Below are 22,076 nucleotides of genomic sequence, written 5' to 3'. Positions count from 1 at the left end.
CCCCTGGGGCAGCGCGCGCATCCACACGTGTCCGGGCCCCTCCTCCCCCAGAGGGCGGCAGCAGCAGGCTTCTCCCCGAGGCTCCTGCACCTATGCTGGGGTTGACAGGGCCTTTGCCACGATGTCGATTTGCTTTATAGCCAATAGACCAGGCACTGAAATGAACTGAGCTCCTCCCCTCAGCGGGTGGGCATGACTGCTTACATCCCTGACAGCTCTGTGCCACAACACTCCCTTCTGCTCCAAGAGGACTAGGAGACACCCTAGAGCTAGCACCTCAGGATAAGAAGGAGAAGCAAATACATTCTGGGGTTATTTTCTTGAGGATATATGATGGTGCTTGAAAGGTACAACGTGGCAAGTAGCAGGACATGAAACAGAAAGCAGCCACATTTAACCAGTCACCAGCCAAGGGAAGAGCTGGGTAAGGATAGAAGATCTCAACCCTAAAGCACTGAGCCAACAGGTAATGCTCCGTAATGCTTTGCTTAGAGGCTTAGCTTCATTTCAGCTGGTTTGGACTATTAGGATACAACAGCACTTCTTTGAAAGTGGTATCTTATTCACCACAATTTCAGCTTCCATAAAAGTTAGTTTTCAGAGTAGCGGCCGTGTTAGTGTGTATTCGCGAAAAGGAGTACTTGGTGGCACCTTAGAGACTAACAGATTTATTTGAGCATAAGCTTTCATGAGCTACATGCATCCGATGAAGTGAGCTGTAGTTCACAAAAGCTTATGCTCAAATAAATTTGTTAGTCTCTAAGGTGCCACAAGTACTCCTTTTCTTTTTGTAAAAGTTAGTGACTGTGTAGTCACATAAAGCCTCAAAAATGTAAACTATGTACCCAACTCAGCAATATCAGTAACTCTACAGAAACTCTGGAACAATGGCTCTGACAGGTGTGACCTGCCCATTCAGCCGAGGAAAATATTAACTGTGTTAAAAGTTGCCATTTAAACTAATTGCATTGCTCCTGTGAGAACCGAGAGGAACACAGATCTGCAGTTTACTGTGAGTCACATCTCACAGTGCTAAAAAAATGGTGGTATTTGAAAGATATCACCACTTCTTTCCCCTTAATTAAAAGGAACCATGCCAAAGAAGCCCAACGGAGCCTCGGAGCATATTCAAGTCCTAGCAAGGGGAAGCCAAATTTAGTGGAGCTCATAGTATCTACGCAATCAACTGTAAAAGAATCGCTTATATGGGTGAAGTTTATTTTGCAGGCAGAGCTGCCAAGAGCATTACTATTTTCCTCCTCTCCCCCTTCCAGATGCATGTATAGATTGAAAGAGTGGCAGCAAGAAAAAACTGAATAGAAAATAAAAACACAACACTACTTCCATTAATTTTCATCATATTTAATTCAATTTTAGTTTATCCAACTGACAGTTTTCAGTGTAGTGCAGTTTAGTGCTGCAGAAGCCAAGGAGTCCTGCCACACAATTTAAGACTGGATTGCTATAGAGGACCTTGGAAAGAGGACACGAAGGTCAGAGGTAGGACTTAAAAACCCAAAAAAGTTGAAAATATGAATTGCCTAATAAAAAAAATCAGAAAACAAATGTTACAGCCTTCTAGAATGTACTAACCTTCAGTGACATTATGGAAACAAGTAAATATCAGACAACTTTTCAATAAAAAAATACTTTGTTACCAAATCTTTAGCTGATAAACAAGTTAATTACCAGATCTCCTGTTTAGATTTATATTAACACCCTGTAAGTTTGAGAGCACAAAAATTATGCCATATACAATTCTCTCTCAGGTCAAGGCAAAGCAGAAACACCAGTGCGCTGGAAAGTGTCCTGCAGTGTACTTTTCAAGTTATTTAAGATATTACATTTTTAGTGTTATTTCATACTAATTCTAAAAAGCCACAAATTTACAATTACAGCAGAAAAATTAAGTTTGTGATATCCCAAAGTGAAAAACAGAAGAGAAACTACATGTAATTAAGATTACAATAGATGGCAATCTACATATTGCCCAAGTAGTTTAGGTTTACAAAAGCACTTTATCTTGCCATAAACGTGAAAAAAATTCTTGCTAGCATATTTAGGGAAGCTTGTTAGATAGCTAAATTCAGACAACATACAAATAAGAGGTAAGCAATTCTTAATTTAATATTTTAATTAGTTTATATTTTCTTCAGGAACAGTAGTCAACTTGTTTAGCTGTGCAACTTAAACATTTTTCATAGAAAAAAATACAGTACTTGCAAGCCAAAGGAAATTAATTACAAATAAACACTGTTTAGTGATCCACTCATTTATTTTACCTTAGTTCAAGGCAGGCTAAGTACAGATACTGTACATTAAAATATGTGCACACAGAGAACGTGTTCCTAGTTCTACCTTTAAGGACCAATTTTTTTTAGGCTCCTTCGCAAATTTGATCCTTCTCTGGATCATGTTTTGTGTATACTTAAATGTAGAGAGATCCATCTGCAGGCCCCACGTATCCAACTCCTATTAGTAGCACATCTATTAGCGTCCATATTCCCAGTCCACCAAAGCTGAAGAGTTTGCCCAGACCTTCCCTCCACTGGCCCAAGTAGAAACGATCTGCTCCAAATCCACCCAGGGTGATGCTAGGAATACAACATAATTCATTAACATAGTTGTGAAGAATCCCGAATTTGGATGTCAACTCACCTTTAAATATTTACACCACACTGATAGTAATTTTATATCATATCACATATAGGCTCAGGAAATTATGAATATCTTATGCAAAGTGGCTGGAGGACTCTAAAAGTAATAGTGATAAAAATGTTTTGATAGAAATATGTATTAAAAAGCACTAGTTCTTAATTAAAAATATTTCTCCAAGTCTTTTGTGAAACTCTGCAGATACAAGATACACCTCTACCCCGATATAACGCGGTCCTCAGGAGACAAAAAAAAAAACAACTCACCACGTTATAGGTGAGACCGTGTTATATTGAACTTGCTTTGGCCCCCCTGTTCCTTGTTCCCTGACTGCCACCTCCAGAGACCCCCGTCCCTAATCACCCCCAGGACCCCACCCAACCCCCCTGCTCCCTGTCCCTATCCACGCACCCCGCCCTCTGACAGGCACTCACCGGCAGCGGCAGGAAGCGGAGCAACGTGGCCCCAGCCCACTCCACTCTGCCAGCTCCCAGCCGCGTCGCTCCGCTTCTCGCCACCGGTGAGTGCATGGAGGTTGGGGAAAGGATGCCCTCTGCGCTCACCGGCGGCGGGAAGGGCAGAGACGCGGCCCCAGCCTGCTCTGCTTTCTTGCCCTGGCCCCAGCCGTGTCACAGGGGGGCGGTGTTGGGGAAAGGTCCTGCTCTCACCGGCAGTGGGAAGCGGAGCGCTGCGGCTGGGAGCCAGCGGAGTGGAGCAGGCGGGGGCTGGGTTGCTCCGCTTCCACCACTGCCAGTGAGTGCAGGGGGGATCCCTTCCCTGAAGCCCCCTACCCCATGCTTCCCTCGCCCCGGCCCACTCTGAGACTGTGGGGCCCCCAAAAATGCCCCCCCCCAGAGCTCCTGCCTCCCAGACCTGCGGGGGGAGCCCCTGACCGCCCCCGAGACCCTCTGTCCCTTATCCAAGCCCTCCGCCCCAGCCCGGCACCCTTAACACGCTGCTCAGAGCGTGTCAGAGTTTTACTGCGTTGTATGCGAACCCGCGTTTCTCGGGTCGCATTATATCAGGGTAGAGGTGTATGAAATGATTTATGTTATTTTAAGCTTCTCTCCATAAAAAGAAAGTTGGCTAGTGAGCTGCTCTGACTTTGGGCTCCAAGTTTCCCGAACTGGCAGGGGCTGAAAGGTGCTAGAGGGAGGAGACTGTGCTCTTGTGGTGTTTGGGTAAAGCTTAGTTTCTCCAGCTGCAGACAGAGAAGGCAACGGTTCTAGCTCCAAAAGAGAGCATGTCAGACCAGCTTTGTAACAAAACGTCTATTACCATTTTTGTTCACATAACTTATGATAAATTATGTAGTACAGGCTCTCATATCAGCCCTTATATAATTTACCTTTTAAGGGAATTTTGAATGAATTTAAAAAAAAAAAAATAAAGGAGATAATTCTTGTTTCATAGTCAAGTTGTACACACATATTGAGGTCCTGTGGCAACATCCAAACCACCACAGTATGACGCTTTAGCGCTTATTGTGTGAAGAATCAAAAGTTACAGCCTGGTTTAACAGTATAGAATACTGGCACCTCTCCCAAGCTGTCATCTTGTGTTCCAAGATCTCAGTTCTTTTTTTTTTTTTTTTTAAAAGCTGATACCTATCATGAGCCAGCTATAACCAGCATAATGACATCTACCCAAGTCTGGAACAACTCTAAAAGAGTGAACTGCCCCATTCATCTCAGCTGCCCAACGATAATTTACATCAACATTAGCAGCTGTTTTGTTGCTCATTAAAGTGTGTGAGAAAAGGAAGCGCGGTATTCATAAATATTGGCTACCCCTGTTTTTAGAGTCTAAGTGAACCAGGGGCCAAATCCAGATCGCCAGAAGCTTTTGAATGGACCGCAAAATCTCTCTTACTTATTATTGTCATTATTATTGTTATTGTGATGTGAAAAATGTTTCTCTGCAGTCTGGACCTTGACTATAGCTTGACCAAGAAATTTGGGCCTTGACTAAAAATTATTGACTACCCCTGCTCTACAATGAGCAAGGGTTCATTTTGGCACCATGAGTGGATGCTGTTTGGGAAACACCACCAGTTTTCTTTCCTCCAGTCAAGGAATCTAATAACATCTAGCCAGGGTATCAAGCCCCAAAAAGATAGCCAAATTCAGTATGACATGCATAGTCACAACAGATTGTACAGATGTTCAAAATTACAAACAAACAGTCTCTCATTTTGGTTATTCCCTTAATTGGAGCTTATTCTGTGGCCAAAGCTTGGAAGAATACCACCTCCCTCCACCCAATACACAGATACCTAAATCTGACCCCAGTAGTATGGAAAACAGTTAACACTGGCCATTTTATATTAAATCATAAGCATACTTTTGGTCAAAAGTCTCAGAAAATATTAAATATTTTGTACTCAGTTTAGTTTAAGGTTAGGAAATAAATACACCATTGAAAAGAGAAACCCATTTAAGGAAATGCATTCATATATAATTTGAACTTGAAGTTCTGCAATACTTTCAGTCTACCTTAGTGCCAAGGCTGTAGACCATTTATAGCCTCCAGTCCAGTTGCAGTAAAGCATCTTAGGAAAGACACGGTTACCTGAGAAGAGAAATGAAATACATTCAAATTCTGATGCCATGAACAAAGGCTAAAGATTGACTCAGGAACTGAAATTTGAGGCGCACATATGCCAAATTACTCCTCACAACAAATGTCTGTTCTGCATTTAAATAGCATCAGTAACTCAACCTGTCTTTTCTGATGAGACCAACAATATGAAAGCCTGAACACTATCTCCATTCCCTAAACTTTCTAGATGGGTTTCCACCAAACCACCACCAAATTAAGGAAACTCAAGAGCCAAGTCTCTTGATTTAGAGCCTATATTAAACTTCTTGTGATTTCAAATGTTAATTGACAGGATGTTTTTAATTTATGCGATAAACTACACCTCAATGCAAGTTCTGTTGATGCTGCATCAAATAATTCCATTGAAGAAAGTGAACACAGGAGAGAAAACACTCCCAATAACCCTAATGTAAGATTACTGTTGAGACAACGGTTCTAAAGCACCATATCATAATTTTAAAATAGCGTCAGACTATAAAGTGAAACTAAACAATGCACAGTATCTCAACAAAAACAAACTAGACATTGAAATAAGTTTATGCACGTTTATCCACTACAATGAATAAAAGTATGTTCAAAAATTCTTCACAAAAGAATCCTCTAAACCATTCATTTGTAGACCAACTTACCTAGACAATGAATATGATCATGTACTGTACAAGTGGCGTTATATCGTTGTCTCGGACAAGAGACTGTCATGCAACTTGTAGAATTGGTACATACATAATCAGCAGGTTCAAGCTGCCAGCAAAACTGGCAAGTCATGTTGATTGTAAAATTCTCCACTTCATTGTTTCTCTGATCCTATAAAGGACAGTATTATCAATGTAAATAATCTTAAACAGTATATCAAGAATGTTTCACAGGATATAAAAAAATCCTTTGCACAGCAGTGAAATCTGTGAGAAGACAGAACAAGATGGACAAGCTGTTTTATTTGCTACCTATATATTATATTCAGCACTTCAGTAGTTGGGTACTGGATACTAGAGAACTGTTAAAGAAATAATTATACTTGCTAGGTAAGTATTTATGCCTAGAAATTTGTTTTGTAACATCTTTATAAGTTTTAGGACATAATTTAAACTACACAGTACCTTTAACAAGTGACAAATTCCATATACAAAGAAATTGGTTAATTACTTACAACACAATGAATTTGTGGCTTAATCTTGCAATCAAAAGTGGCTGGCTTCCCATATACACAGGAGAAGTTCGTTTTACAAGTCATGCAGTCTGGAGGCAATTTGCTGCACAGCCCATTGCTGGGACACTTACTCACATAAGATGGAATCTCTGTAGTCTCTGAAGGGTGAAAGGATTGGTTAAGAATAAGAGGTTTAGCATTACCTACACTACCGTATAGGCACACACTTTTACTGTATGTTACTTTAAATAATTTCATAATAAAGTATAGTAACTCATTTAACGTTGTAGTTATGTTCCTGAAAAATGCGACTTTAAGCGAAACGATGTTAAACGAATCCAATTTCCCCATAAGAATGAATGTAAATAGGTGGGGTTAGGTTCCTGGGGAAAAAATTTTTGCCAGACAAAAGGCATTATATACATTTTAAATAAGCAATTTAATACAGGTATTAAACAGGCTGGCAGCCCCCCATCAGCTCCCTTATACCCCCTTCACCCCCAGCCTGCAGGCAGACCCTGTGGATCAGCGCCTTCCCCCTGCTCCCCAGCTTCCTGCCCGTGGCAATCAGCTGTCTTGCGGCATTCAGAAGGCTTGGGAGAGGAGCGACAATGCGGCACACAGCCTCCCTCCTGAATGCCACAAACCAGCTAATTGCCGCGGGCAGGAGACAGGGGAGGGAGGGGGAAGGCTGCGCACTGCATCCTCACTCCTCCCCGCAGCCTCCTGAATGCTGCAAGACAGTTGATTGCCGCAGGCAGGAAGAGCAGGAGGAAGGCGCTGATCCGCGGGGTCCGCCAGCGGGTGGGAGTGGTGTAGGGAAGTTGATGGAGGGCTGCCAGCCATGGACAAAGTAGGCAGACAAACGACGTTATAGCGGAGCATTGCACAACATTAAATGAGCATGTTCTGAAATGGAGCAGGGACGCAACATCAAAACAACATTAAGCGAGAGGACATTAAGTGGGGAGTTACTGTACTCTCCACTTACAGCTAACATAAACCAGTAGCTCATGTATTAAGGCATCCCACCTCTAACGGCAACCAGTATCAGCTGCTTCAAAAGGAAGAACCCTACAGCAGAGCTCAGCAGCAGCCAGCATTGGCCATACACCATATATCAGCATTTGTGAGTCCATTACTACCTTGTCCCACCATGCCATCAATCAGCCACTACTCCCTCCTGAAAGCACAGGGCTGGAGCACACAAACACAGATTGGAGAGCAACAGCTCCTGTGACCTCCTGCAGGGAGTGAAGATCCCTCCCCCTCATGTTTGTCACCTCCAAACCTGGGAAATGGATCAAGATTCTGATGCCGGTCTTTCCCCTCCCACGGTCTGCATCAGTTGTGTGTGAAGTATGAGTATGAGAATCTAAATCAAGTGGGGGAAGGGCAGAATGAAGTGGTCAGTTTTGTGGGGAGCACCATAATTAATTGATGGGTGTTTTCAGCGGTGGGCAAAGCACTGATACATCCTAACACTCTACTTCCCCATACCTCCCAGCTCACACCACAGAGCCAAATCTGACCCCTGCCCTCCAGTAAAAAATATGGGATAATCTGTCCCAGGGAAAATTTCTTCCTATCAAAGATACTAAGATCAAAGGTCAGTTTATAACCTGAAGCTTGAAGGTTTATATTCTTTCCAAAGCCATTTAAATATTTTACAGTTCTAACTTTGGATGCTTGTTATCCATATAAACATGGAATCCTTTTCTTTCTTTTTTTTAAATCAGGCTATGCTTTAAACCTCGGTAATATCTTGTACAATAAAATCTCGTCAATTATGCACTACATTAAAATATTCCACTTTCTGTAACTTATGAATTTGCCACCATTCAATTTAATTGAATGTCCTTTTGTTTTAGATGAATAGTGTCTAAGACCAGAAGGGATCACTGTGATCCTCTAGTCCAGAGATGGGCAAACTACAGTCCATGGGACCGTCCTGCCCAGCCCTTGACCTCCCAGTCAGGGAGGCTAGCCCCCCCGGCTCCTCCCATGCTGTCCCTCCGCCCCCGCAGCCTCAGCTCGCCATGCCCCCAGTGCTCAGGGCGGCTGGCTCTGGCCAGACAGCACGGCTGTTAGTCCTGGTGCTCTGAGTGGCATGGTAAGGGGGCAGAGAGATTTGGTAAGGGGCAGGAGGTCCCAGGGGGCAGTCAGGGGACACAGAGCAGGGGGTGGTTGGACAGGCATGGGAGTCCAGGGGGAGGGTCAGGGACAAGGAGCAGGGGGGGTTGGATGGGTCAGGGATTCTGAGGGGGGCAGTCAGTGGGCAGGAAGTGTGATGGGGCGGGGGCCAGGCTATTTGGGGAGGCACAGCCTTCCCTACCCAGCCCTCCACACAGTTTTGGAATCCTGATGTGGCCCTCAGGCCAAAAAGTTTGCCTACCCCTGCTCTAGTCTGACATCTTGCATAACATAGCCTATAGAACGTTCTTGAATTAATTCCTGTTTCAACTACAGCATCTCTCTTAGAAAAACATGCAATCTTGATTTAAAAATTGCCAGTGACAGAGACGCCACCACAACCCTTGGTAAGTTGTTTCAATGATTAATTGCCCTCATTGTTAAAAAATATACACCTTATTTAAAGTCTGAATGTCTAGTTTCAACTTCTAGCCATTAGATCTTGTTATCTTTGCCTGCTAGACTGAAGAGCCCATTAGCAAATATTTGTCCCCCACATAAGTACTTACAGACTGTAATCAAGTCACCCCTTAACCTTCTTTGTTAAGCTAAATAGATTGAACTCTTTGAGCTGTAAGGCATGTTTTCCACTTCTTTAATCATTCTCGTGGCTCTTCTCTGAATTCTCTCCAATTTATCAACAACCTTCTTGAATTGTGGACACAAGAACAGGACATACTCTCCCAGTAGCAGTCATATTAATCTCAATACAGAGATAGCAATAACCCTACTCCTACTTGAGATTCCTGTTTATGCATCCAAAAATCATAAAAACAATTTTGGCCACAGCATTGCCCTGGGAGCTTATGCTCAGGTGATTATCCACCAGGACCCCAAAGTCCTTTTCAGAGTCACGGCTTCCCAGGATAAAGTCCTCCATCACAGAAGTATGGCCTACATTCTTGGTTCCTAGATGAACAATTTTACATTTGACCATATTAAAACATGTATTGTTTGCTTGCGCCCAGCTTACCAAGTGATCCAGATTGTTCTATATCAGTGACCTGTCCTCTTCATTATTTACCACTTACCCAATCTGTGTCATTTGAAAACTTTATCAGTAGTGATTTTATGTTTTATTTCACATTAATAAAAATATTAAATAGCAAAGGGCTTATATCATGAGAAATACAAAATACATGTCCCTGTAGTTTTTACTTATCCTTTTTGAGATGGGGTGACCAGAACAGAACACAGTATTACAGGTTACGTTACTGATTTATATAATGGGATAGTATTTTCCATATTACCACCCATCCTGCTCCTTAGGCATTCTAACACTGTTTGCTTTTATGACTGCTGATGAGCAGTGAGCTGTCCAAAAATGACATCCAGGTCTCTCTTCCCCATCTCCAGTTAACAGAGTTAATTTAGAACTAGTAACTAGAAGGCGTCTGAGCAGTTTAAAATTTTTCCTCCAGTGTTCACAAAACAATTTTATCATCCAATGTGTTCTTCATTCACTTAGCTTCATTTAACATTCTTCATGGTCTTCTCTGATCTTGACTAACCTAAATAATTTTGTGCTGTCTGTAAAGTTCTGACATCTCTGCCCTTTTGAGATTAATACATTAACAACCACTAGCCTTAGTGGAGTGACACAAGGTTCTGTACTGTTACCTTAACTTTTTGCCATGATGAAAATCATAAACCAATATATCTAACCAAAGACCTCAAAGTGTTTAAACATTAATAAGATCTCAAACATATTTACAGAGTTCTATTAGCCAATATATTTTCAGAACACTTTATAGTCATGCTAAGTTGTATAATTATAAAATGTACTCTCAGAATGCTTTGTATTGATAATAGATTTCTTGTGGAAATGTACTTGGCCTTAAACTGCTGTAACCTCTCTTTCCTTCGCATGTGTATCATCTGTCAGAATAAGATGGATATTCTGTTGAGTCTCACCAAATATGAACAGTCTGCTAGGTATGGTTGGTAAGTGGTCTTTGTCTTCTATAAAATATATATACAGTACTAAATAGAGGAAGGATGTACGGTCTTTGGTAATACACTAGAATTTGTGGAATCTTCGATCCGTTGTAAACAGGAGGAATATAAACAGAAGCAGAATTGACCTAATATTCTGGAACAGACTAAAGATGTAAACACCAAGACTGTTCCCGATATTGGTAGTGTATTAAACTTTCTGTATTGTGCTTATCTACCTTTGATTAATAAACTAATTAAGCCTGGTTATCTGACATCATAGGAACTGAACTCTGAATAACTGTTTTTATTACTGTTAAATTACTAGTCAGATTGGACACTTTTACTCTCTTCCATAAACACTCAAGCTACAAGTGTCACAATGAAATCACTTCTTAGCAAATGAAATCACTTCTTAGCACAACTTCTGCTTCTTATACTAGTCTCACAAATGCCAGTTATTAACAGTAGCACATTTTACACTTAATTTATAGTTCACCGGCTGAGACCTGCCACTATGCTCTCCCCTCCACCAAATTTATTCTTCATCCAAGCCTCCGCAAGGGCACTACCCATGCAACCCCATAAAAGGAGAAAAATCATCAGTTAGAGACCTTGGTTCTATACCTGGCTCTGTTACGGACCTGCTGTGTGACCCTGGCCAAGTCACTCTAACCATGTCTGCATGTGTCTTGTCTCCCACCCTTTATCTGTTCTTGTCCCACCCTTTATCTTGTTCTTGTAAGCCTTCTGAGGCAGAACTCTCTTACTAAGTTTGTGCAATGGGGCTGATTTCATTTGGGGTCTTTAGCTGCTAACAAAAGTTATTTGGGTTAAGGGGATCTTAAGAATGTGTAAATATAAGAATGGCCATCCTAAGTCAGACCAATGGTCTATCTAACCCAGTTTCCTGTCTTCCAACAGCAGCCAGTGCCAAATGCTTCAGAGGGAATGAACAGAACAGGGCAATTATCCAATGATCCATCCTGTCATCCAGGGCCAGGTTCTGGCAGTCAGAGGTTTAGATAAACAGAGCATGGGAAACAGCCATTCATGGACCTATCCTCCATGAACTTATCTAATTGTTTTTTGAATCCAGCTATACTTTTGGCCTCCACAACATCCCATGGCAATGAATGCCACAGGTTGACTGGACACTGTGTGAAATACTTTCTTATATTTGTTTTAAACATGCTGCCTATTAATTTTATTGGGCGATCCCTGGTTCTTGTGTTATGTGAAGGGGTAAACAACATTTCCCTATTCACTTTTTCCACACCATTTGTGATTTTATAGACCTTTGTCATCTCCCACTCAGTCATCTCTTTGTTCAGCTCAGAAGTCACAGTCTTTTAAAATCTTTTCTTATACGGAAGCTGTTCCATACCCTTAATCATTTTTGTTGCCCTTCTCTGCACCTCTTCCAATTGTAAAATACCTTTTTTGAGATGGGGCAACCAGAACTGTATGTAGCATTCAAGGAGTGATGTATCTTTTATTTATTTATTTCACAAATGCCAAAATCCACACATCACATTAGCCACTCACTGACCTATTCCGCCCATCCCCAAGGAACCCATTTCCAACTCACATCCAGAAAACTTAACTCTAACCTCATACTTTCGCCACAAAACACCTAAGTTATCACACACTTACCCAGTGCACATTTGCAAACAGTAAGTATGTAAATACTGTGGAGACTGGAGTTGAAGTTTTGCATAACAATGAATTACCTATATTTGAATAGGGTGTGAGGTGGAAGCAGATTCTTATGGAAGCACAGTGTAGCAATTAAAATACCTGATTTTAATCAAGATTTAAATCAATGTTAATCTTGTTTTGCATGTGTCCTTTAACTGTTTTCCTAAATGAAGGTTGATTCTCATTGGTAGGTAATCATTAAAACATGTTGATTTGCATCTTAATATAGCCTTTACGCTATATTTCAAACTTCTCTTTGCTAACCAGGGGATACACTATGTCAATACACATTTAAGAAATTATATAGCTTAATGTTTTCAGATTTATTTAATTTACTTTTTTACTTGTAAACATTATGAATGACATCTTTTATTTACTAGATTAATTTTTACTCATGCCTTTCGTCAATCTGCATTTGGATAGAAATTGGAATTAAATTAAAAATGCACAAAAAGCATTATTTTAAAATTGTTTTCTATTAAATAAGACTACTTTTAATTTGCTGTATAGGTAAGAAAAAACTTATCAAAAATATTTTGCATTTAAAGCTGGTTTATTACACAAAGGAAGTATTATCTGTAAATAGTGAATTGTACTGATTGTCCTTAGTCACCATTTCCATCAATATTTTAGAACTAGTAGAGCTCATCCTCTAACACCTTGCTTTTATTCCTAGTTTCTAAGGAAAACAAGATTTCCTGCTTTTTCATTTCCCAATCAGTTTCTCAACTTTGAATAAGCAAGTCATTGAACTGAACTAGTTGTATGAACTCAAATGAAGAAAATATTCTCTGTGCCTGCACAAGAGGCTACTGCTGTCAAATCTGGCTTAGCACTTCAAAAGTGACTTCCACCAGACCAGTGGACTTTACAACTTTTCTTTAGAACTTAAGCAGCAAACATGTTTTTCTTGAATCTTTTAGTTAAACTAGTTAATAGATTACAGTAGATTGAGTTTTTGTTTACATTTTTTTCTTTTTTAAAAGTAAACCTATTTAAAATTACATTTCAAATTGGTTTACTTTTAAAAAAGAAAAAAATGTAAACAAAAACTCAGAGTGAAATAAAAATGCAACATTTTAGGTTTTTGGTTTAAAAAAAAAAAAAATCATTGTTTTATATCCAACCTGTGTGGAAGCATGGAGTGTCACTGAATGGTTTATCACAGGGGTGGCTAATCTGTGGCTCCGGAGCCATGTGCAGCTCTTCAGAAGTTAATATGCAGCTCCTTGTATAGGCACCGACTCCAGGGTTGGAGCTACAGGTGCCAACTTTCCAGTATGCCCCCCGGGGGGCGGGGGAGGAGGGAAGAAGAGCGCTGCTCACCCCTTGGCTCTGCTACAGACCCTGCCCCCACTCCACCCCTTCCCACTCCCTCCCCTGAGCCTGCTGTGCCCTGGTTCCTCCCCTCCCACCTCTTGCATGCCAAGAAACAGCTGATCAGGAGGTGTGGGGAGGGAGGGGGAGGCGCTGATCAGTGGGGCTGTCGATGGGCGGGTGGTGCTGGGAGCGGATGGGGAGCTTCTGACATATTACTGTGGCTCTTTGGCAACATACATTGGTAAATTCTGACTCAGATTGGCCACCCCTGGGCTAATGTGACATGCAGGTGTCAAGTCTGTGAATGACAGGTTTCAGAGTAACAGCCGTGTTAGTCTGTATTCGCAAAAAGAAAAGGAGTACTTGTGGCACCTTAGAGACTAACCAATTTATTAGAGCATAAGCTTTCGTGAGCTACAGCTCACTTATATGCATCTGAGGAAGTGAGCTGTAGCTCACGAAAGCTTATGCTCTAATAAATTGGTTAGTCTCTAAGGTGCCACAAGTACTCCTTTTCTTTTTGTGAATACAGACTAACACGGCTGTTACTCTGAAACCTGTCATTATGCAAGGCACTGCATTTAGCCGTATGGAGTGGAAATCTATCAACTGCATGAAAAAACTTGTACAGATACAGAGGCAGTTTCCACGATATGCATCTGAGGAAGTGAGCTGTAGCTCACGAAAGCTTATGCTCTAATAAATTGGTTAGTCTCTAAGGTGCCACAAGTACTCCTTTTCTTTAAGTCTGTGAATGTAGGTCCCCTTAAATGATCATGTGGGGTTTGCATGGATGAGTTCTTTATTTACACAACCCTAACTAGTAGTTATGGTCTTTTGGAAAATAATTCATGGTGCCTCAGGGTATGTCTACACTGCAATTAAAAACCCAGGGCTGGCCTGTGCTGCCTGACTCAGGCTTGCGGGGGGGGGGGGGCCCTTAGGCTAAGGAGCTGTTTAACTATGATGTAGACACGGGGCTCAGGGTTCTAGGACCCCATGAGGTGGAGGGTCCCAGAGTCTGGGCTGGACCCTGAGCCCCAGCTTCTACACCACAATTAAACAGCCCCTTAACCTGAGCCACGCAAGCCCAAGTCAGCTGGTGCTGGCCAGCTGTGGATATCTAACTGTACAGAGTGTTTCATCATTAAGAGGTACACTGCACCCTGTGGGTATGTCTACATTGCAGTTAGTTTTCTAATACCTCATTCAACGATTTTACTCTTAAACTCAGGACTATTACGAAAAAAGCTTATAAGGATATCATTGGAACAGTTTACCAAGGGTTGTGGTGGATTCTCTAACACTAACAATTTTGAATCAAAATTCAAGACTATGTTTTTCTAAAAGATGTGCAGCATACATTATTTTGGGAAATTCTATGGTCTGTGTGATACAGGAGGTCAGACTATATTATCACAAGGGTCCCTTCAGGCCTTGGAATCTATAAATCTATTGTTTTCTTAGGAGCTATAATAGAAGAACAAACTTTTGTACCTGTTGCTCTAGTATATGGAGTACTTGTACTTGGAGAGGTTACACCTTTTGTAGACACAAACTGTTGTTTTGAGTGCTCTGTTGTCATCAAGGATCCTGCTATAAGAAAAATTAACAGATTCAATGCATTTCAGTTACTGTTAAGAGGATATAATAATCCTAGAATTTAACTGGTCTTCAAACACTGTTTAATCCTAGCACTCTAACATAAAACATCAAGCTGCCTTCTTGATATTAAGAAGGGTCATCTTTGGGATAAAATTAATATTTAAAAAGCTCCACAGATTCCCGTACTTTGTTCATTAGGGTTTTGCATTTTACTCCACCTAAGACAATAAAAATTAATTTTAATTTGTTTCTCATCAGTTTCACTCTTAAGTTTTTGTGACCTAGTAGGAAGCTACACTGTTTGGAATGCAAATGTTACAGTATACTGTCTATTACAGAACAAAAATAATTAAACATGAAGTAACTCACTGGCCATTTTAGTAAGAAAACTGCACCACAGAACTGGCTGGAGACTATGGCCCCAATTCTACAAACACTTAGTAATATTCAACTCTGCTCATGTAAGTAGTTCTATTGACTTGGTGGGACTACTCACCTTCATAACTATTTAATAAACAAAACAAAACACAAATTATACCCATAATACATGATCACACAGGGTATGTGGTGCACACCAGGATGGGAAAATAAACATGTTTACCACATGTATATAACCACATGTGGTTGAGAAACCCAAAATACCTTATAAACAACATGGTAACATTTTTTAGACTATAACACTTTTCAAGACAAAGTCCTGTTTAGACAGATTCCATCTAAAAGTCATTTTAATCTACCTAACGTTTGTTGAAGATTCTCATTAGTCCCATAAAAGCCTAATTCTTTCTTGAGTCTTTAACTCTTGGCCACACCAAGATTCCTGTGGCAATGAGTTCCACAGATGAATTATACCCTGTACAAAATTATTTCCTTATATCACTTTGACAAGTTGTTGTTCACGGAGCTAATTAAACTACACCACCACAAAGCAGCCACCTCCCCAACAGAGGCAGCCAGACCACCAGCACACGGCGCAGCAGCACGGAGAAAAAGAAACGCAGACCGGGGTCATGTTGGCACAGAGCAGGCAGGGCCCTGGGCTAAGTCTATAGGCACCATCAGCCCGAGCTCAGACAGGAGGGACGGCTACATGAGGACGGCAGGTCAGTGGCACGGGACGCCGGCTCGGAGGCCATGGCTTCTCCTACCGGCCTACAACCGGGGAAGGCAAAGCTCGGGGGAGTCTGCATAGGGGGTAGCGGGGAGCCGCCTTCCCAGGCCGCGCAGTGCCGCGGCCCCTCCCTCGCCCTTAGGCGGCGGGCGGCAGACGAGCCCCGAGCAGGACGGGTGCCGACCGCACTCACCGCGGCCCGAGAACACGTAGAGCTGCGAGACGAAGAGCGCGACGCTGCAAAGCCGCTTCAAAGCCGACAGCCCAGGCACCGCCAGCGCCACCATCTTGGCTCCATCCGGGGCCTCGCCGATCCCCTTCCCGGCAGGCGCAGAGCGCGAAGACACGGCCCGCGCGGGTGGGGCAGGAGCTGCGGGGACGGCCCCTCTCCTGCGGCGGGGCGGGCTGAGGGGTTGGCCTAGACGGCAGGGGAACCAGACGAAGGGCCTGTGGCTGGGGTGAGGCACGAGCTGGAGTAGCGCGTCCTCATATGACCCATCAGCGCCCCCATCTGATAGGCTATGCCACCCCGCCCCTCTCCGATAGGGCTGGCAACTTTCTAATTACCCTTGTGCCGCCTCTTCCCCAAGGCCCCACACCCCCACTCCTTCCATCCCCCCTCGCTCTCCGCCACCCTCACGTGCTCATTTGCAGGGAGTTGGGGCAGTTGTGTGGAAGGGAGTTAGGGGACTCTGATGCGGGGGGCGGGGGCTCCTGGATAGAGCCACAAATGAGGGAGGTGGGGCAGGGGGTTGTGGTGGGGCAGGGGATACTGGTTCAGTGTGTGGGCTCCAGGGCGGGGCCAGAAATGAGGTGTTCAGGATGCAGGAGGGGGCTCTGGACTGGGGTAGGCGGTTGGGGTACTGGAGGGTGGGTGAGTGCTGGGATGCAGGAGGGGGCTCTAGGCTGGGGGGTTTGGAGTGCGGGAGGGGATTCCCATCTTGGGCAGGGGTTTGGGGCGTGGGCTCTGGATGGTGCTCACCTCGGGCGGCTCCCCGGAAGCAGCAACATGTCCTGCTCTGGGAGCTGCCTCCAACTGCTGGCACCACCCCTGCAGTGTTTCCTGGCTCATAGGAGCTGCAGAGCCTGAGCTCAGGGTGGGAGCAGTGCACGGAGTGCCCATGGCCGTGCCTCCACCTAGGAGCCAAGGAACGTGTCGCCACTTCTGGGGAGCCAGGTAGGGAGCCTGCCTTAGTCCTACTGCACCGCAGACCGAATTTTTAACGGCACAGTTAGTGGTGCTAACTGGAGCAGCCAGCGTCCCATTTCGACCAGGTGTTCCAGTCAAACACTGGACACCTGGCATATCTAGATAGCTTGGGCCCTACCAAATTCACTGTCCGTTTTGGTCAATTTCATGGTCATAGGATTTTAAAAATCATACATTTTATGATTTCAGCTATTTAAATCTGAAATTTCAGGGTGTTGTAATTATAGGATTCCTGACCCAAAAAGGAGTTGCAGGAGGTAGGGGGGGTTGCAAGATTATTGTAGCGGGGGTTGGCTTACTTCTGTGCTGCCATCAGAGCTGGGCCATTGGAGAGCAGCAGCTGCTGGTAAGGAGCCTAGCTCTGAAGGCAGAGCCGCCACCAGCAGCAGCAGAGAAATAGGGATGGCGTGGCATGGTATTGCCACGCTTACTTCTGTGCTGCTGCCGGCAGAGCTGGGCCCCTTAGACAGCAGCCACCACTCTCTGGCCACCCAGCTCTGAAGGCAGTAACAGAGATGTAAGGGTTGCATGGTATGATATTACCATTACTTCTGCGCTCCTGCTGGCGGGGCGCTGCCTTCAGAGTTGGGCACCTGCACAACAGCCGCTGTTCTCCAGCTAGCTCTGAAGGCTGCTCAGAAGTATGGGTGGCAATACCATGACTCCTCTCTGCAACCCCCTTTTAGGTGAGGATCCTCAATTTGAGAAACGCTGGTCTCTCCCATGAAATCTGTATGGTATCGGGTAAAAGCACATAAAAGACCAGATTTCACATCAGGAGACCAGATTTCACGGTCCGTGCTGCATTTTTCATGGCCATGAATTTGGTGGGGCCCTATGCAGAGACAGATAAAAGTTCATACACAACTTTTAAATTTTTTTCCTTCTTTCTTTAGCTTTATAGGGTCCTGATTCAACAACTTCCCAGGCCGACCCCTGTGTTCACACAAAGTCCTGCAACCTCCTCTGTGAAGTGCAATGATAGCGTTACACCAGCTGACAGTGCTATGCGGGGACCAGCACCATGAAGCAGTCTTCAACCCCCTTTTACAATGCCCTAACAGCGCAGCATGTCTCCCTGCATCAAGTACTGAGGGAGTGGTACGTATACCAGGCTCCTGCTCCCTTCCTCCTTCTGCAGTAGCTGAGCCTCTCCCATCCCTAACAGACTGCTTCTCTTTCACCCCTGGGAAACCAAGGCACAGAAAAGGCACAGGGGTTAAAGTAAAGAATGGCACGGGGAGCAGAGCTTCTCCTCATCCTCTGGGCTTGGGGGATCTTCCCTCCTGCACCTCTCCTTAAGTGGTGTGGGGAGAAGAGTGGACTCACCCTATCTTAATCTAACTCAAACTCCAGACATGACAAGATTTCCCAGTCAGTCACCAATGTGACCCCTGTGCTCTCATCTAATTTATGTCAACTCTTGCCTGCCATTACCATACAGGTACATCACCATCAGCTTATCAATTGGGTCCAATACTTAGAAGATAGCTGTGGTGGTAGCATGTTGATTATTAATATGTCTCTTGGGCGGTAATCTATGTACAGCTTCAGTAATGCATAAGTAACACAAGCATCAATCTGTCCATCTGCCTTTTTCATCCTCATGAGCTACAGACTCTTCCATATTCCTGTGTGGGTGTAACAAATCAGGCATTTATAGTAATGGTGAATGAACTTGAACACAACCACCTAATTCTGCATGATTGAAGCTGGAGCCTGAAGAACATAGTCTAAATGAAATAACCAGCCAACCACCTGATCTTTTCATTTCTGCTGGTATTTTGATGTTCAGATTATCAGATAAGGTGGGTTTTTTTAAAAATACTTAGCCATATGCTGAAATCCACTGATACAGTAACATGTATGGTTCATGGCCTGGGTCTCTGCTCTGTGACGTTTAGCCCTTACTCTTACAATGTGCCCATGTATCCATCACATGACTGGAGCCTTAATTTATATGCTACACTCTTAGATGAAATTCACAAGTACAAGTCATATGGGACTCAAAGCACCTGTCCATGACAGCCTAATCAAAGATCACAAGTGATGCAAATCACTAAAGCAGGAGTGTTTTCATGTCTATATATAGAAAAGGGAGATGACTATAAATTCAGGATTTCTTTTAAATAACTCAATCTGCTATGGATCTATCACTGATTTCAATAAGTTGCATAAAGATTATGTAATACCAAATAAATAAAAATTTAGTTGGTATCTGTCATAAATATAAAGGGAAGGGTAAACACCTTTAAAATCCCTCCTGGCCAGAGGAAAAACCCTTTCACCTGTAAAGGGTTAAGAAGCTAAGATAACCTCTCTGGCACCTGACCAAAATGACTAATGAGGAGAGAAGATACTTTCAAAGCTGGGGTGGGGGGGAAACAAAGGGTCTCTCTGTCTGGGTGATACTTTTGCCGGGAACGGAAAAGGAATGGAGTCTTAGAACTTAGTAAGTAATCTAGCTAGATATGTGTTAGATTCTGTTTTGTTTAAATGGCTGAGAAAATAAGCTGTGCTGAATGGAATGTATATTCATGTTTTTGTGTCTTTTTGTAATTTAAGGTTTTGCCTAGAGGGATTCTCTATGTTTTGAATCTGATTACCCTATAAGGTATTTACCATCCTGATTTTACAGAGGTGGTTCTTTTACTTTTTTTCTTCAATTAAAATTCTTCTTTTAAGAACCTGATTGCTTTTTTCATTGTTCTTAAGATCTAAGGAGTTGGGTCTGTGTTCACCTATGCAAATTAGTGAGGATTTTTATCAAGCTGTCCCCAGGAAAGGGGGTGTAGGGTTTGGGAAGGATTCTGGGGGGAAAGACATTTCCAAGCAGGCTCTTTCCCTGTTATATATTTGTTAGACGCTTGGTGGTAGCAGCGATAAAGTCCACGGGCAAAAGGTAAAATAGTTTGTACCTTGGGGAAGTTTTAACCTAAGGTGGTAAAAAATAAGGTTAGGGAGTTTTCCTGCAGGTCCCCACATCTGTACCCTAGAGTTCAGAGTGGGGAAGGAACCTTGACAGTATCTTACTACCATGTTGAGTGTTACTGAGACCATACGTTCTTCTTCTTTACACAACTGCTGCTACTTCCCTTTTTCTCCTTTTCCCTATTTTCTCTTTGCCTGTTCCCTGTGAATTTTCTTCTTTGCAACAACTTCCAGTTCACACCCTTTCAAGTCTTCACTCCCATCCCTTTTCCCCTTCAATTTGTTAATAGGGATGTTGATATTACAGTGTCATTACTGGGCTATGAGATGACACTACACTGAGATGGGTAAATTTACCTATTCCCTGTCAATCGGAGTCATTGTTTCAGACTGTCTGCAAACACAAGTGGATATATAACGGATTTACAACTGTTCACATTTGGAAGGTTATATCTGCAGTCAGGGGTCCTAGAAATTTACACTTCAAAAAAACAAAACAAAATAAAAACTTAAATTCTGCATAGCTTAAGTTTGTCATGTAGGGTACATAAGATGGGCCAGATGCGGCCCCTAGGCCATATATTTCACACCTCTTCCTTGGCATTTTGTGTAGAGGAGAAAAGTTATTTTTACTTGCTCTTTTCCCTGTTAGCCCTCAAAAACTTTGGGGCAGGGGGGAAGTAAGGGTAATCATTGCCAAAGTTTTTAAAGTGACCATGAGGTAAGAAAAGGGGAGAAAAATTATACTGTTACTTCAAAGTATGCAAAAGATTATAGAATATTTCCTCCTCAACTTCCATTAATAGAACAGGAAGTGAAATAAAAATTAGGAACAAAATATACATCTTTAAAGAGGATCTGAAGATAAAGGCATTGCACAGATCAGCAGGAAAACCATTACTGTAGACATCATTAGTAACAGATGAATATTTCCAAAATACCACTTTATATATTTGCTTAGTAATATTTTTATAACATCCATTTGAACACATCAAATTCCACAGGTTTTAAACTATGCTTCATGCTAGACTAATGTCAATATTACATACTTTGATTAAATTAACAAAAAAAAGTATTTATTGCATCATACTGAAATTAGATTGTAAGCTTTTCAGGACAGAAATCATGTCTTCCTGTCTGTAACAGAACATTTTTGAATGCTATAAAATTAATTACGTATTTTTGTGATATTGTACTCCATTACGGCTGCTTCTTCTCCAGTTGTAGCACAACACCACTGTCATACACCTGTGCTACTCCAAGACACTGACTCTTTCTATACAGATGAAATTATGTCCTGCTCTTCAAGGGCCAGATTAGTATAGGCAATTTTGCATGTTCAAGGACTCCCAGGACTGGGCCCAAAGAGTAGACTCAAAGGTGCACAAATATCACACAGAAGGTTATTAACTTTGAATTTTCTGTTTAAGTAAAATACTTATACATTAAATCCTACTTTTTGCTTTATTTTTTAAGATGTCAGGAAACTAATTATGTAAGTCAGTGTACCTAATTTAGATTGTTTCAGACAATTGGTTTAGTGCTATTTAATATCAAGTTGTACAAAAATTAGACAAGCCACATTACTGAAACAACTGTACAAAAAAACATGAAATTAGAGCATTAGACTTGTACAGAGAATAAACATCTCTAAACAGATTGTTCTA

General features: G+C 42.5%; 1 protein-coding gene across 2 annotated transcripts; it reads right to left on the bottom strand.

Annotated features, from left to right (window-relative positions):
- Positions 1 to 1,346: 1,346 nt before the first annotated feature.
- TM2D3 (TM2 domain containing 3) lies at positions 1,347 to 16,593 on the bottom strand. Of its 2 annotated transcripts, none has more exons than XM_084641607.1 (6): positions 16,462 to 16,593; positions 15,050 to 15,148; positions 6,404 to 6,561; positions 5,886 to 6,060; positions 5,151 to 5,226; positions 1,347 to 2,594 (listed from the first exon to the last, which is right to left on the bottom strand). In XM_084641607.1, exons 1-6 carry the CDS (start codon positions 16,553 to 16,555, stop codon positions 2,429 to 2,431), a joined length of 768 nt encoding a protein of 255 aa, XP_084497733.1. In that variant the 5' UTR covers positions 16,556 to 16,593; the 3' UTR covers positions 1,347 to 2,428. The 2 variants fall into 2 exon arrangements, with proteins under 2 accessions (XP_084497733.1, XP_084497734.1); XM_084641608.1 differs by having other exon boundaries at positions 15,050 to 15,145; positions 16,462 to 16,571.
- Between the last annotated feature and the right edge of the window lie 5,483 nt (positions 16,594 to 22,076).

The sequence above is a fragment of the Lepidochelys olivacea genome (genome assembly GCF_965140295.1).
Source record: "Lepidochelys olivacea isolate rLepOli2 genome assembly, chromosome: 10".
Classification (NCBI taxonomy): Eukaryota; Metazoa; Chordata; order Testudines; family Cheloniidae; genus Lepidochelys; species Lepidochelys olivacea.
Note: the sequence above shows the minus strand (reverse complement) of the source record. Positions and strands in the feature narration are given on the sequence as shown.

What these genes read in the sequence shown, in the direction of transcription:
- TM2D3 (XM_084641607.1), bottom strand. Translation starts at nt 16,555, where the DNA reads ATGGTGGCGCTGGCGGTGCCTGGGCTGTCGGCTTTGAAGCGGCTTTGC. An exon ending in CTACGTGTTCTCGGGCCGCG is followed by an intron (nt 15,149 to 16,461) that starts GTGAGTGCGGTC and finishes TTTTTCTTATAG; the next exon opens with CAGGATCCTTGATGACAACA. An exon ending in TGATCATATTCATTGTCTAG is followed by an intron (nt 5,227 to 5,885) that starts GTAAGTTGGTCT and finishes TTCTCTTCTCAG; the next exon opens with GTAACCGTGTCTTTCCTAAG.